The following is a 16129-nucleotide window of genomic DNA, read 5'->3' as shown; positions in this document are numbered from 1 at the left end:
ATTTGGTGGTGTATATATGTCCATGCCACTCTCTCACTTTGTCCCAGCTTACCCTTCCCCTTCCCTGTGTCCTCAAGTCCATTCTCTACATCTGCATCTTTATTCCTGTCCTGCCCCTAGGTTCTTCAGAACCTTTTTTTTTTTTTAAGATTCCATATATATGTGTTACCATACGGTATTTGTTTTTCTCTTTCTGACTTACTTCACTCTGTATGACAGACTCTAGGTCCATCCACCTTACTACAAATAACTCAATTTCGTTTCTTTTTATGGCTGAGTAATATTCTATTGTATATATGTGCCACATCTTCTTTATCCATTCATCTGTCGATGGACACTTAGGTTGCTTCCATGTCCTGGCTATTGTAAATAGAGCTGCAGTGAACATTGTGGTACATGACTCTTTCTGAATTATGGTTTTCTCAGGGTATATGCCCAGTAGTGGGATTGCTGTGTCGTATGGTAGTTCTATTTTTAGCTTTCTAAGGAACCTCCATACTGTTCTCCAAAGTGGCTGTATCAATTTATATTCCCCCCAACAGTGCAGGAGGGTTCCCTTTTCTCCACACCCTCTCCAGCATTTATTGTTTGTAGATTTTTTGATGATGGCCATTCTGACTGGTGTGAGGTGATACCTCATTGTAGTTTTGCTTTGCATTTCTCTAATGATTAGTGATGTTGAGCATTCTTTCATGTGTTTGTTGGCAATCTGTATATCTTCTTTGGAGAAATGTCTATTTAGGTCTTCTGCCCATTTTTGGATTGGGTTGTTTGTTTTTTTGATATTGAGCTGCATGAGCTGCTTGTATATTTTGGAGATTAATCCTTTGTCAGTTGCTTCGTTTGCAAATATTTTCTCCCATTCTGAGGGTTGTCTTTTTATCTTGTTTGTAGTTTCCTTTGCTTTGCAAAAGCTTTTAAGTTTCATTAGGTCCCATTTGTTTATTTTTGTTTTTATTTCCATTTCTCTAGGAGGTGGGTCAAAAAGGATCTTGCTGTGATTTATGTCATAGAGTGTTCTGCCTATGTTTTCCTCTAAGAGTTTGATAGTGTCTGGCCTTACATTTAGGTCTTCAATCCATTTTGAGTTTATTTTTGTGTGTGGTGTTAGGGAGTGTTCTAATTTCATTCTTTTACATGTAGCTGTCCAGTTTTCCCAGCACCACTTATTGAAGAGGCTGTCCATTCTCCCTTGTATATTCTTGGGGAGGCACTCATGTTTTATCCAAGATCCCTGCATGTTTTGGTGATGTCATGTCACTTCAAATAATCATAAAGCACAGGCATCACAAACACATACAGGCCAGATATTACAACGAATTAATATTCTTGGTTTATTCAGAGTGTCTATGCCTGCAGTAGGTTGACGCCAGGACAAAACCTGTATACAGCAAACCCAGGAACTTGGGCCAAGAGATAGTAGCAAATGGCTGGAGAGATGTAGAAGATGGGGAGGCAGGTGCAGAGGGAGAGCGGTACATCGTGCATAACAGCTCGGTGCAGTCAAGAAACTCACCACAGTAATTCCAGTGCGTGGAACTTTTGGAGGCAGATGGTAGAATGACCATACAATAAGCAAACATCAAGAATGACCAAAGCATATGAGAAATTAGAGATAAAGAAACACTCTAAGTAGCTTCCTATGCACAAAATAACCTTCTTTTCTTTCCTTTTCACTGGAGAATTGGGAAATAAATGCTAAAACTTTAAAAAATATGTGCAGGAGGGAAAACACGGATGTCAGCTTACCAATCTTAACATGTTTCAAGTTCAAAGTAATGCCAGATTTAGCACTCTATTTGAAATAGCAAGCACATCTTCTTCTTCCAAAAAGAGTGCTTAACAAATATATAACAGTTTAGGAATTTCTATGGAAAATGAGGGAAAAGTAAAAATCTATGGAATTTAATACATGTGGTCCATCAAGATTCATTTAAAACATGCAAATAAAAACTACAGTGAGGTACCATCTCACACCAGTCAGAATGGCCATCATTAAAAAGTCTACAAATAACAAATACTGGAGAGGGTGTGGAGAAAAGGGAACCCTCCTACACTGTTGGTGGAAACATAAGTTGGTGCAGCCACTATGGAAAACAGTGTGGAGGTTCCTTAAAAAACTAAAAATAGAATTACCATATAATCCAGCAATCCCACTCCTGGGCATATTTCCAGACAAAACTCTAATTCAAAAAGATACATGTACTCCTATGTTCATAACAGCACTGTTCACAATAGCCAAGACATGGAAGCAACCTAAATACCCATCGACAGATGAATGGATGAAGAAGATGTCATATGTATATACTATGAAATACTACTCAGCCATAAAAAAGAATGAAATAATGCCATTTGCAGCAAAATGGATGCAACTAGAGATTGTTATATGAAGTGAAGTAAGTCAGAAAGAAAAAGACAAATACCGTATGATATCACTTATATGTGGAATATAAATATGCCACAAATGAACCTATTTACAAAACAGAAACAGACTCACAGGCATAGAGAACAGACTTGTGGTTGTCAAGGGGGAGTGGTGGTGGGGGAGGGATGGACTGGGAACTCGGGGTTAGTAGATGCAAACTATTACATACAGAATGGATAAACAACAATGTCCTACTGTATAGCACAGGGAACTATATTCAGTACCCTGGGATAAACCATAATGGAAAAGAATATAAAAAAGAATGTATATATGTATATAACTGAGTTACTTTGCTGTATGGCAGAAATTAACCCAACATCGTAATTCAACCATACTTCAATAAAAAAAAGATTCATTTAAAACAATTCTAGGGACATCAGTACTGTAATGGGTGCAAACTTGTTTTAAATCACTAACATTCTAACTAAACTCATAATGGAGGCCTTCGACTGAATAATTAATATCAAATATTCCAACTGGCATCAAGGATATATTGGCTATGAGGAAATGATATGAAATTTGATTAAAATGGACTTTTATCTGAGGAACTAAGTGACATAAAAATGATATGGCAGTAGCATTAACCCCCTGATCTCAGCTGTTTGGCATCTTAAGGCAGTATTACATGCTAGGGCTTTTTGCATTTTTCAGGAAGTTTGAGTTGACATCTTGAGAGACATCTTAATCTCACAAAGAATTAAATTGCTGCTAATTCATCAATTTGTCCTCTGCATTAAGAGTGAGGTGGTGTTAGAGGGGCCAGTCAAATAGGCAGCTTACTCAACAGGGCAGGGGTAGTAGAGACTAGATTTTCAGGGACAGAGGAGAAAGGATGAGAAATTTGAATCTGGTGGGTTAAAAGAGCTCCACTGATTTTCAAAAGCATTAAACTCTGTCACATGCAGATGTGGGAGATGCGCTAAAGACAAGTTCCTCAGCCCATCTTAGTTTGCCTGCAAAGTCAGAGCAGCAGTCATAGACAGGGATGCTGAGAGGTAGCTTTTCACCGCAAGAAAGGGCTGTTCCGATAAAGTTGTGCCACGAGGAAGGTGTTGGGGAGACCGGTCTTGATTTGTCGGATCTAGATGAAATGCGACAGGGCTCCGTCTAGAGACTTGCCGAGAGAAAGTACTAGCTGTAATGGCCTCAAACCCTGGGTGAACATTTCGACCAGCTGCCAGGGCTGTGGCGAGCAGTACATATATTTTCATGAAGCATCTTATTTGACAAACTGGCCTTGTGGCAGAGAGAAGTACTCGATTAGGCAGTGTGGAGACTCTGTCAACTTCTACAGATCCACATGGCCAAACCGCCACCCGCACCGGACTCACGCTCACACATATATACACCTGCTGACTGCTCAAGTTTTCACTGAACTCATTGAATCACGACCTCCGTTAGCTTCAGCAACGACCCGGACTGTGCCATTGGTGGAGATCTCTGCAGAACTCGAATGTCACTGCCATCTGCTTAGCAAGGGCTAGAACACAAGGCAAGGTTGGCAAAGGAAAATTCAATAGCTGCGAGCAGAGCAGAAGCTAACTGGAGATGAGAACGAAAAATCAGAGAGGGGGAGTGTCCTTAAGCAGTGAGGTAAATGACTCTGCGGGTAATGTAACCTAGTGGGCGCTGTGCGTATTGCGGGCTTCAAAGTTAGCCGTGCACTTGTGACTGGAGTCTTCCTGGGGCTGGGCAACGGCATAGGCAGACGAGAAACACGAAACCCACAAAGTGAACTAACTGAAACATTAAAGCGGAAGTGTGCTCTTACGGCGTGTTCTTCTGATCTGGACACGGTCCTACCCAGCACCAAAACACTGGGAACACACTTAGAAAGCGAGTTTATTTTGGGTTCCTAGGAAGCAAGCATAAGCTGTTAGCTCCTTCTAGAGTTGCTCTTTCTACCCAAAATCAGTTCTAGTATGTTGCTTCTCATTACACAGCCAAGCTCTAGCTGCTTGAGCTGTTCAGAGAGACGTTTCTTCCCCTTCAAGTAACTCATGGAATACGGGTGAGAGCGCCATCAGGACTAAAAGCCAAATATGGCCTGAGCAGGCCTTTGTCCCACATCAGTCTCGGGAAAGCGAGTGTCTCTCCTCGGGAGTGCTAATGCAGATTTCCCCCAGAAAATTTATCACCATCCTTTTTCTTCTGGGTAGATATTAATCTTAATCTCAAAGAACCAAAGTACCAATTTGCAGATACTGCTTTTTCAACTCTCAGGAGTGTTCTAACAAAACAGGATTCCCTTCTTGGTGGGCAAAGTCTATTGCTTAATGTTCATCTAGCAATTACGCATTAAACCGTTCATATTTCAAGGGAAGGACCCCAGGGAATGGGAAAAGAATTGATTTTATGACAGCATGGCAGAAACAGTTGAAAGGCATTACCAAGCCTGTCTGTTAGTAATGTTCTGTGTTGTATACAAAGATGAATAAAATACGGTCCCTGTCCTCGAAGGCACTTACACTTTAGTGAGAATGATAAGCAGGTGAGCAAATAAGACGAGGGCATGGGATAATCGTAGAATGTGGATGTGACTCTGAGCTGGATGACCTGAGCCCCAGAAGTTAACTGTACAAACTTGCAGCCAGACTGCCCAGGTTCAAATCCCAACTCTGCCACTTCCAGCTGTTGAACTTGGGCAATTTCACTTAATCTCTCTCTGCCTGTGTCCTTGCCTATGAAATGAGGATAATAATAGGGTTGGTATTGAGTCATAGGATTGTTGTGAGCATTAAGTCAGTCAGTGGATACAAAGAATTTAGAAGAGTGCCTGGTACATGGTAAGTGCTCAACAGGAGTTAACTATTTGGAAGTCTGGACTTCTACTGATTCCAGGGAAAAGGAACATTCTCATGGGAAAATCAATACTCTTCCCGGAAAATAGTGCCCTAAAATAAATGGTCAAAAAATCTTGGGAGGAATTCTTTCCTACAACTTACTTATATAAAAACAAATCTATTCTCATCTTTGTACCCATATATTAAAAACTTACTGTATACATGGTCCTATGTTAGGTCCTGTTGATAGGTGTAAAAAACGATGGATATAAAACAATATCCTTTCTTCCAAGGGATTTATAATCCAATAGTGGTGGAAAGTGGCAGCAAAGAATCAATATCTAATTCAAGGTGTTTTCAATGGCACTGGTAAAGTGTTAAATCAATGTTATGGAAGTTGAAAGAAGGAAGAGCTAAAGAAAGATGGCAGAGGGCTTGGCTTGTGGCATGGGGGCTTTGAGGTCTCTTGGAGGTAGAAGGATGGCTACATTAAGCAGCAGCTGTAACTGGAGCCACAATAAGAGTGAGATAGGAAGGTTCATTTTGGATTCATCATCGCAGTGATGAGAACTGAACCTGTAAGAATAGAGGAGGCAGCTCAGAGAGAATCCACAAAAAGAAAAGGGCTGGAAAGAATAGAGACATGTGTGTGTATAACTGAGTTGCTTTGCTGTGCACCTGAAACTAACACAACATTGTACATCAACTCTACTCCAATATAAAATAAAAATTAGTAAAAAAGAAAGAAAAGGGCTGGAAAGAATAGATACATGTATATGTATAACTGAATCACTTTGCTGTGCACCTGAAACTAACACAACATTGTACATCAACTCTACTCCAGTATAAAATAAAAATTAAAAAAAAGAAAGAAAGAAAGAAAGAAAAGGGCTGGAAGCAGAGTCCGCTGGAAGCATCAGTGACATGTTCAGAAGCCTGGGGCAAGAGGCGAGAGTTCAGTGGGTGGTGTGGAACTAGAGCCACTTTTTCCCAAAGCAGGAAAATGGGAATTGGAGGAGGAAGGAGGGTTGAGGGAAGATCTTTGTTTTCTCTGATGGACTGAAGTCAAGCCCAGGGGGTAGTCCTGCCACCTGAGCCCTGCTGAGCTATGAGTCACTACAGCTGCAGGCTCAGTCAGCGCTGTCCTGTCCGGAGACAACGGGAGCATTTTCGCGATATCTCAGGACTTCCCCGCACTGGTCCAGAGAGTGCGGCTCCCTCACCGTATCTGTCCTCGGAGCAAGAACATCAGGTCCAGCCTTGCTGGTTCACTCACACTGGGTGGGTCTCCACCACCGGGGAGACACTGGGCCTGCATCGAAGTCTTGTTGGCCAGGGGCCGTAGCCTCTTGCCTAGACCCGAGTTAGCTCCTATATCCCTGATATGAGCTCCCTATTTATAAAAATTGCCGTCTCCCAGCACGTCCACAGCACAGCTTATCATTCAGATCATTTCAGTTTGCTGTGCCCTCTTCCTTGATCATCCGGACTGCTGGTCCTTCCCTAAGAGCTGGCTAATCCTGCAGCCTCAGTTATGCCCCCAGCATATCTCCATGAGCTGTTGGCACTCCCCTTCTCCACGCTGAGGAATTCCCAGTGAACTGTGCAGCCGAGCCTATGCATTTACAGTAGTAGGCAGGGGGAGGAAAGCAATTGCCACGGGCTTAAAGATGCAGCTGAGAAAGGGGTAGTTGACTATGTAGGGTCCCCAAGAAGCCAGTGAGAATGAGCTCTGCTGTATAGGTTTGACTTACAAAGAAAGGAACATGTCATCCCCAGAGAGAAAATTAAAAAGAACTAACAATATAAAAGAATCCTTAAAATATGTCAGGCAGGCTCTTCACCAAGGGTTTTGCTTGTATCATTCGTATTTAATACTCATACAGGGGCTGTACAGAGTCCCTGATATAATCCCCAATTTGCAGATTAAAGAACTGAGCCTGGACCAGTTGGATCCTTGCCCAAGGTCACCCAGGTGAGAAGTGATGGATGGGGCTGTAATTATGGCCTGACTCCAAGTCCATGCCTTCATGTCTCCCCTTGGGAAGTGTGTGTTAGTGAAGACAGAGCAAGTCCGAATTGTAGGGAGAAGTTGAGGAACTAAGGTTGAATGTCTCAAGGCTGTAAAGGAAAGGAAGTGAGATCATCTCTAGCGATTGGGCTTGGGGGGGCTTAGTCATCTTTGCAGAACTTAACGGGAGCAGAAAAGGTTTGGAATGGCCACTGTGGGGATAGTCAAGGGAGTTTACGGCACGACTAAAAGGAATTCTGGACAGCAGCAGGGGCCCAGCTGGGGTTGGATAATGTGAATTTTGTAGTGGAACCAGTGAATGCTTTTATGAGTTTCTCCAGCAACCTTTCAGCACTCACGCATGTAGGACCACAGAAGGGATGTAGAGCCTTTCTGCTGCCTCCTCGGGACTCAACACTTGATTACAAGCCCGGAAGAGCAACATCATGTGCTGATGCACTGAGCCACCTGCAGAGAAGGGATAATGGGATCCCATGGGGCCGGGGATGGGCCAGGTGGGAATGATGGAGGCTTCAGATGGGAGAGGAGAGAGTTCGCTGCTGAACGGACGGACCAGGAGGAGGCCTGTAAAATCAGAATGGGGCCTGCGAGAATTGAAAGAGGCTGGGAGGCTGAAGTGAAAAAGAAGCTGTTTGCAAAAATACGCACGTTGTTGTTCACACATTAGAGCAGTCCGGGAAACAGCCACTTCCCTGCTCACCCAGGGCGAGTAATAATTTGTGTCAGGCACGAATAAGGGGATGCTGACTTTCTCTGTTTACTACCAGAGAGAAGTGGGGGCTGGACAGGATGCTGAAACACTGGCCCTGGGAAAAGCCTGGCGCTCGCTAACGAGGCTGTAGTACAACCTTGCTCCGCTTTCCAAAACAGCACCCTCAGGAGAAAAGAAATAAAGTCATTTTTCTTCAGAGGCAGAAGATTTAAAATTGCTTAACGATAACACTTAACATCGCTTAGCCCTTAGCCTTAGGCAACCTCATAACTAGCAAGTGCTGGGAATTATCTTTTTCCTGAGCTGGCTAGGGTTCTGGCTTTATTTTGTCAGGTGTCATTCAGCCCGGCAGCAGGCTGCACGGCCTACTTTAAAATGACGACAGAGTTCCATGAAAGCAGAGCAGGGTGTCCCTTGACCGGGGGTCCTCCCCAGCTCCAGGCACTGGGGGGCATTTTCTCTCTGAGTTGATGGCTCCAAATTTGGCACATAAATCAACACTGTTGAGTTTATCTTAAAACTCCTGTGATGTGCTCCACAAACAGCAGAGGAACCAAATCAGTCAGTAGCATAGTAAGTCCCCTATAAGGTTGGCCACTGACTTCCTGTAGATAGAATTATTCCTATTTTTAATTAAAAATTTAACTCCATAAATATTTTAAAGCTCCCCACCTCTGTGACTAAGAGGGGATCTGGTGCCTACAGAGATGTGTTCGCCTCACTCCCCTGACAAAAGGAGCAGTGGAGTTGGGGTGATTCAATTAAGTGGACAGTAAAATCTCTAGGGGCGGGCAAAGACTAGGAAACCAGGGTAAATGTCACCGGCACACAGAAGCCAGTAGCTTGTCCCCTGCCTCGGCATTCTGCATCCTGCTGGGTAAATATGGACCCCACCCCCGACCCCGATGGATTAGAGCGTGTTGGTGGGGATGCTTTGCATATCTCCCTTAGATAATTGAGATGGAAACTCAAGTTTGAGCCCCTGCATTAGAAAACCAGTGCCAGGGACCTCTCATGCATTTGTCTGAGCCTTATTTATTCTCCATCATGACTCCTTCTTGCCAGGTAGCTAAAAAGGTGTGTTAGCACGTGAAGCTCATCACGTCTACCATCGTGTTGCGTGTGTGAATGCACTGTTCATCAAAGCTGTTTTCAGTCTAGGATGCTTCGCTTTTGGCTACAGTTATACTCTCGGGGCTGGCAGGATTTTGCCAATTCATATATTGCGATGATAGCTCCAGAGCCACAAACAGCATCAACGTATTGCCTCTGTCAAAACACTCCCTCCACAGTGTTTAATCGTAAAATAGATGTGTTTAGAGTCAGCCATGGCTGAGCATTTCAGGCCTGATTAATTAAAATAAATAGGAGTTGGAAATTCAGAGGACTTTATGTTAATCATTACCAATCTAAGCATTGGTTGCACTCTCACAAAAAGTTGTTTTTCTGCCTCCTGTCCTAGATGGTGGGTCCTTGTCTAGGTGTCTAGAGCCATGGCATCCCCAGCCTCCAGATTCTCAGGGCCTGATGCATAGTAGATGATCAGTAGATACTTGGGGAAAGAATGAATGAGTGAAATCTGTTGAATTTCTGTACTTATAAATGCTATTTCTGTGTTTTTGATTTGTACCAAAAAAAAAAAAAAAATCCATTTCCGCAGTCTGAGTACAAGTTGGCCAGGAAGACATTAAACTGTTTCCAGTTTTCCTTTTTCTTCCTATCCTAAGAATACAGTACTTTCCATCTGCCTTAACCACAATTTCCATGCACTTCAATACTGAAAGCCAGAAATTTTATATTTAAAATGAATTTTGGAGACTACTTCTATTTTTTTAAATGAAAACAAAATACTAAGCCAGGGAAAAAAATAAGGAGAGGAAAGAAATCAAGGATGAGAAAAATAACTATGAGACAACATATAAAAAGGGAAAACGGAGATAAAATATAGTTGTACAGGAGCTTTTAAAATATTGTATTTTGGGTATCCTGCCCAATCAGTGTTCAAAATTGGCTCTCTGCTAGATTTGAGATTTTATTACTTTTGAAAATCAACATACTATTTATAAGGGCAAATGGTCACTTGGGCTATGCCTGTTGTAATATTCGGGCTGTTATTTTTGTCATTTCACACGCAGAAATATAGCCAACATGCAACTCAAAACGGTAACCCAGCTCTGAGTTAGCACTTTAACAATTCAGTATGATGATAGAAAAGCTCTATTTAGCATCCTCCCCACCAGCCCCCTCTTTAAAAGCAGATATTCTGTAACATTTTCGTTTTCTGCCTGGCATTAACCTTTCTTTGTTTTTGTTTTTTGTTTTCAAACTCACAAATTCTCACACTCTCAACTCACTCAACTCCCATAGTCACTGCACTGTATGTCATCTTGGAAAGGTTTCCTCTTTGTCATGTGCCATTGACTGCAGACTAAAATTATTCTTCACCTCACAGATAAGAGCACAAACCTTTGAGAATTGTATCTCATTTTCAGGGGTGTCTAGTTACAGCATAAGTGGATCCTGTTCGTCCAGAATCACCAAGCGAACTTTCCCAGGAAGCTGTCTTTTCCCCACACTGTGTCGGTGCCCCTCAGCAATATTTGCTTATTGCCCAAAGAACACGGTCAGGTTCTAAATCAAGCAAAGAACCCCTTTCCCGGTTCCTATTTCTCTCCTGCTTTTTAACACCCACATGAAGCTCCGGGGTTAAGGCTGGCATGCCCTTCCTTGTGGGTAATTCCTAGGACAGAGGATTTACTATTTTATCGTCTCTGAGCTGGATGCAGGCTGTTCAATACCATGTTTATAGCAATGGCTTAGGATTTCCATTCCGAATCTAATATTCTCGCTGACATGTTCAATTGCAATGATATACTATTTTCTTCCCTTAAAAAATAACCCACAAGTGTTTCAATTATTAGCACAGTTGTGAAGATGGCACGAGGGTTGTGGCAGATGCAGTAAGGCAAAATTATAACATATTCCCCATTTCAGAGCCAGATTTCTATTCCATGTGTATTTTCTAAAGACTTTATGGGCGGGTGGGATGGTGATGGGAGACCCCTCAGTGATCTACCTGGGTAAGGAGGCGTACTGTCGCTCCATCCCCTCAAAGCGGAGGTTGTGTGCATTCCCATCTGGACCCTTTCCAGACACCTGTGGAGAGAAAAGTAATTAGAGATGAACATCCATTATGCACCCTGGTTACTGACAACGCATCTCAAAATTGTAATCACTGCACAAATGCTGCTGCTGCCTGCCAAAAATTAACCACGGAAAAGCAGGCAAGAACTCAGCATCGTTATAGGAATTGATGATCGAGTCACAAACATGGCATTTAACGACAAAGTCACTTCTTTCAAAAAAAAGGGTCATTGTCAAACTGATTCCTTCCTGTCACCATGCCAGGGATATTCTGTAGATTGTTAAGACCGCTTTTTTTTTTCTTTCAAAATAGGCTTTAGTTTGCAGAACAGCTTTAGACTGGCAGGAAAATTGAGAAGATAGTACAGAGAGTTCCCATATAGCCTGCACCCAGTTTCCCTATAACTAACATCTCATATTCCTATGGTATATTTCTTACAATTAATAAATCAATATTAATACAGTATTGTTAACTCAAGTTCATAGTTTATTCCGATTTTACCTAATTTTTTTCCTGTTCAGGATCCCATTCAGGACACCATATTGCATTTAGTCATCATGTCTCCTTAGGCTCCTCTTGGCTGTGATAAGAGTGTGTACTTTCCACGAAACCTTTCTTTACTACCTGGGATCGGTGGCCATCAGCTACCTCTTCCACGGCTTCTATGAAGCCCTCTCTGATCACCTGAACCTCACTGAGCCCGCTCCCTTATAAACAAACACAGAGAAGTGACAAACTATTTTAAATCTAGTGTTGGTCTTTATTGGTTTTTGTTTCTTCCTATGTACTTCCTGTGTTCACCTCTCTTCAGGTCTCTTCCACCAGCCTCTGAGATTCTGACGGGCACTGAGTGACTGGCCCCAGTAGGTTCTCAATAAAGTGTGTGAGTGCCATGAATCTAAAGACTTTACATATAGTCTTTCTGTATCTATCATACCAACTAAAAACACATATGGGATGAACATGGTATTTGAAGGTACTTGGTGACGCATCAATTCCTCACCTGTTCCCGTCAACACATGTGGTTTGTGGCCACCTGTGTCCTCACTCTTGTGCTAGGGTAGCTCTCATATAATGGGCATGGAAGGGGTAAATAGAAAACCTGGACTCTTATAATGGGGGGGGGAAGGGGGAGTTTGCTAATAAGCACAGGAAGTAACAATGTCAATGTTGTAGAGGAAATTTTTCTGGGTAGTACTCAAGCTGGAATTTATTTTCCTCCTACAAAAAGTTCCAGCTCTCTATGCAACCACCATCCCAGCTTGGGTGGTATGTGTAGGGAGGGTTTGTCAGGGAAGGTGTTGCAAAACAAGAATATACGCACGTTTAGAGTTAAGAAAGACTATTCTTGGTGTCAAATTATTACAGGAGGCCCTTAGGAGTGTGCCCTGTTAAACCTCTTTATATTTCACCAATACCTGGAACAGGAGCACCTGTAGTTATCTGAGAGGTTGACAGCCCAATAGCTACCTAGGTAGGATGAAGGTTGCACTTACAGACTTAGAAGCAACTACAGAGAGACAGAATTCTCTGCATAAGGATAAAGCCCTGATTTAAACTGCTGACCTTTTTAACAAAAACTAGGGGCAAGGATGGTGTCAGACAGTTAGGGGATAAATAAATGGCACAGAAAAAGAAGCGATGGATAGAAGTATTGTCCCCAGTCACTCCTATCTAAGGTTTGTTTTGTTTTTGACCTATTTTTTTATGGAGGGAGAATTAATGTAAATACCAGAAATATGTTGAAGATTACTAATTGTGGTTGTTATAAAAACATCATGCTTCATTGCCGTACATATAGAAGAATAAGGAATGAGGTGGGTCTTTTAGGAGACTGGGTAAAATAAAAATTAAAAAAAGAAAAGAAAAACATCATATTTATGTATCCTTAGTATGGCTTTAGACATTTACAACTAATTTTTTTCACGTGGCCACAAAACTCCAAGTTAATACTTTCAGGGCCATTATCTGAACAGGCCTGGCTTAATGATGGCAGTCAACATTCTGGTATCTCAGGAGGCAGCATCCATGTGCTGTGGTTCTTCTGGCAAGCTGCTGGCATGCTAGATTCTGTGAAAAGTAGGATGATCCTTATCCTAAAGCAGCTTTTAGTCTTGTTGGGAAAACAAGGATCAGAAATGAAATAATTAAAGAGTGATGTAGGACAACGCATGAACCAATGTCATTCAGGATGTTACTAGCAGAAGCACAGATGAAGGTGTTTGGAAAAACTTCATGGAAGTAGAAAAGCAAAGGCCAGGTTTCAAAAGATGGATGGCATGCTTATACATCAAAAATTATTGTGTTCTTGAAAACAGTATGGAGGTTTCTCAAAAAAACTAAAAATAGGGTTACCATATGATCCAGCAATGTCACTCCTGGGCATACATCTGGAAAAGATGAAAGCTCTAATTCAAAAAGATACAGGCACCACAGTGTTCACTGCAGCACTATTTACAATAGCCAAGACATAGAAGCAACCTAAATGTCCATTAACAGATGAGTGGATAAAGAAGATGTGGGGTGTGTGTGTGTGTGTGTGTGTGTGTGTGTGTGTACATATATATATATACATATATATATGTATATATATGGTGGAATATTACTCAGCCATAGAAAAGAATGAAATATTGCCATTTGCAGCAACATGGAAGGACCTGGAGATTATCATACTAAGTGAAGTAATTCAGACAGAGCAAGACAAATATCATATAGTATTGCTTATATGTGGAGTCTAAAAAAATGATACAAATGAACTTATTTACAAAACAGAAACAGACCCACAGACATAGAAAACAAGTTTATGGTTACCAAAGGGGAAGGAGGGGAGGGATAAATTGGGAATATGAGAGTAAAATTGATAAACAACAAGGATTTGCTGTATAGCACAGATTCAATATCTTGTAATACACTACAATGGAAAAGAATCAAAAAAAGAACATAGGTATACACATATATATGTATAACCGAATCATTATGCTGTACACCTGAAACTAACACAATATTGTAAATCAACTCTACTTCAATTAAAAAATTATTCCATTCTTCACCAATTGTATATGTATTTGTGTGTTTCCCTATTAGTACCACAGCATCTTTAATACAATCATTCAATGAGTAATTACTGAACACCTTCTGTATTCTAATGCCACACTAGGTACCACTTTCAAAGCAATGAACAGAGGCTTGATTTCTTCATTGCTTTAAATATAAAAGAGACAGGCCTGCAAACAATTACAGTACAATGAGATCACCGCTGTAGTGTCAGTCTGAAGGAGGCAGTGGGGGTCTGAAGGAACAGATAGCAGAGTCCACCTGGGAGAGTTGAAGACAGCTTCATGTGGGTGTTGACACTTCATCTAAAACTTGAATATGAATGAGGAGGAGTTTGTTAGGAGGAGGAGGGGGTAGGAGTAGCAGGAGAAGGCATTCTCAGGAGACAGAACACAAGTGAAACAACATGGAGGCATAAAAGGAGCACTGTGTTCCCAGGGAATGTCAAAATTTTGGTAAAAGAAGAAACAGACGCTCTAAGGAAAAGGATATTAGTAACAGTAGCAACAATATCACTGGTGCTACTATTGTGGTTACAACAATATTATTGCCACTAGTGCAATTTTTTAAATAGATTTTATTTTCTAGAGAAGTTTTAGGTTTGTAGCAAAATTGACAGGAAAGTACAGAGAGTTCCCATATATATCATGGATCATGCTTTTGGTGTCATATCTAAAAAGTCATCACCAAACTTAAGGTCATTTGGATTTTTTCCAATGTTATCTTCTAGGAGTTTTACAGTTTTGCATCTTACATTTAGGTCTGTGATAATTTTTGTGAAGACTATAAGGTCTGTGTCTAGATTTTTTTCTTGTTTCTTTCTTTTTTTTTTTTTTTTTTGCATGTGGATGTTCAGTTGTTCCAGCACCATTTGTTGAAAAGACTATTTTTGCTCTATTATATTGCTTTTGCAACTTTGTCAAAGATCCGTTGACTGTGTTTCTGTGGGTCTATTTCTGGGCTCTCTATTCTGTTCCACTGATCTATTTGTTGATTTTTTTCACCAATACCATACTGTCTTGATTACTGTAGCTTTATAGTAAGTCTTGAAGTTGGGTAGTGTCTGTCCTCCAACTTTGTTCTTCTCATTCAACATTGTGTTGATTATTCTGGGACTTTTGCCTCTCCACATAAACTTTAGATTCAGTTTGTAACTTGCTGGGATTTTGATTGGGAGTACATTGAATATATAGATCAAGCTGGGAAGAACTGACATATAGACAATATTGAGTCTACCCAAGAACATGGACTATCCAACATGGACTCTCCCTCCATTTTTATTTATTTATTTATTTATTTATTTATTTATTTATTTATTTATTTATTTATTTATTTATTTATGGCTGTGCTGTGTCTTCGTTTCTGTGCAAGGGCCTTCTCCAGTTGCGGAGAGCGGGGGTCACTCTTCATCGTGGTGCGCGGGCCTCGCACCATCGCGGCCTCTCTTGTTGCCAAGCACAGGCTCCCGATGCGCAGGCTCAGTAGTTGTGGCTCACGGGCCCAGTTGCTCCGTGGCATGTAGGATCTTCCCAGACCAGGGCTCGAACCCATGTCCCCTGCATTGGCAGGCGGACTCTCAACCACTGCGCCACCAGGGAAGCCCTTCCCTCCATTTTTTAGTACTTCTTTGATTACTACAAGTTAACACTTATTTGGCCCTCATTGAGTGCCAAGCATAAGGCTAAATGTTTTATTTGCATTAGCCCATTCATTCCTCCCAAATATCCCCAATGGTTGCCCAATTTTGCACATGAGAAAACTGAGCAGTTGCCTAAGGTCATACAGCTAGGACACGGCATATCTGAGACAAGGTTCAGGTCTGTCTGATCCCAGAGTCCAAGCTCTGGAGAAACTGCCATAGACTGGATCTTGGAGGAGCTCATGCCAAGGAACTTGATTTTACCATTAGTTGATGGTGAACCCACTGAGAAGTGATATTCCATAAGTGATAGCACATATTGAACAGTTAGAGAGATTA

General features: G+C 41.5%; 1 protein-coding gene across 5 annotated transcripts in view; it reads right to left on the bottom strand.

The window, feature by feature from the left end:
- PARD3B (par-3 family cell polarity regulator beta) overlaps nucleotides 1-16129 on the bottom strand; it is a 1041978-nt gene that overhangs the window by 63876 nt on the left and 961973 nt on the right. For all 5 annotated transcript variants that reach the window (XM_082466955.1, XM_082466956.1, XM_082466959.1 and 2 more), the window contains one exon: nucleotides 11029-11108. In XM_082466955.1, coding sequence (XP_082323081.1) covers nucleotides 11029-11108 — 80 coding nt within the window. The remainder of the gene's footprint in view (nucleotides 1-11028; nucleotides 11109-16129) is intronic.

This window comes from Balaenoptera physalus (genome assembly GCF_965194825.1).
Source record: "Balaenoptera physalus genome assembly, chromosome: 6".
In the NCBI taxonomy this organism is placed as follows: domain Eukaryota; kingdom Metazoa; phylum Chordata; class Mammalia; order Artiodactyla; family Balaenopteridae; genus Balaenoptera; species Balaenoptera physalus.
Note: the sequence above shows the minus strand (reverse complement) of the source record. Positions and strands in the feature narration are given on the sequence as shown.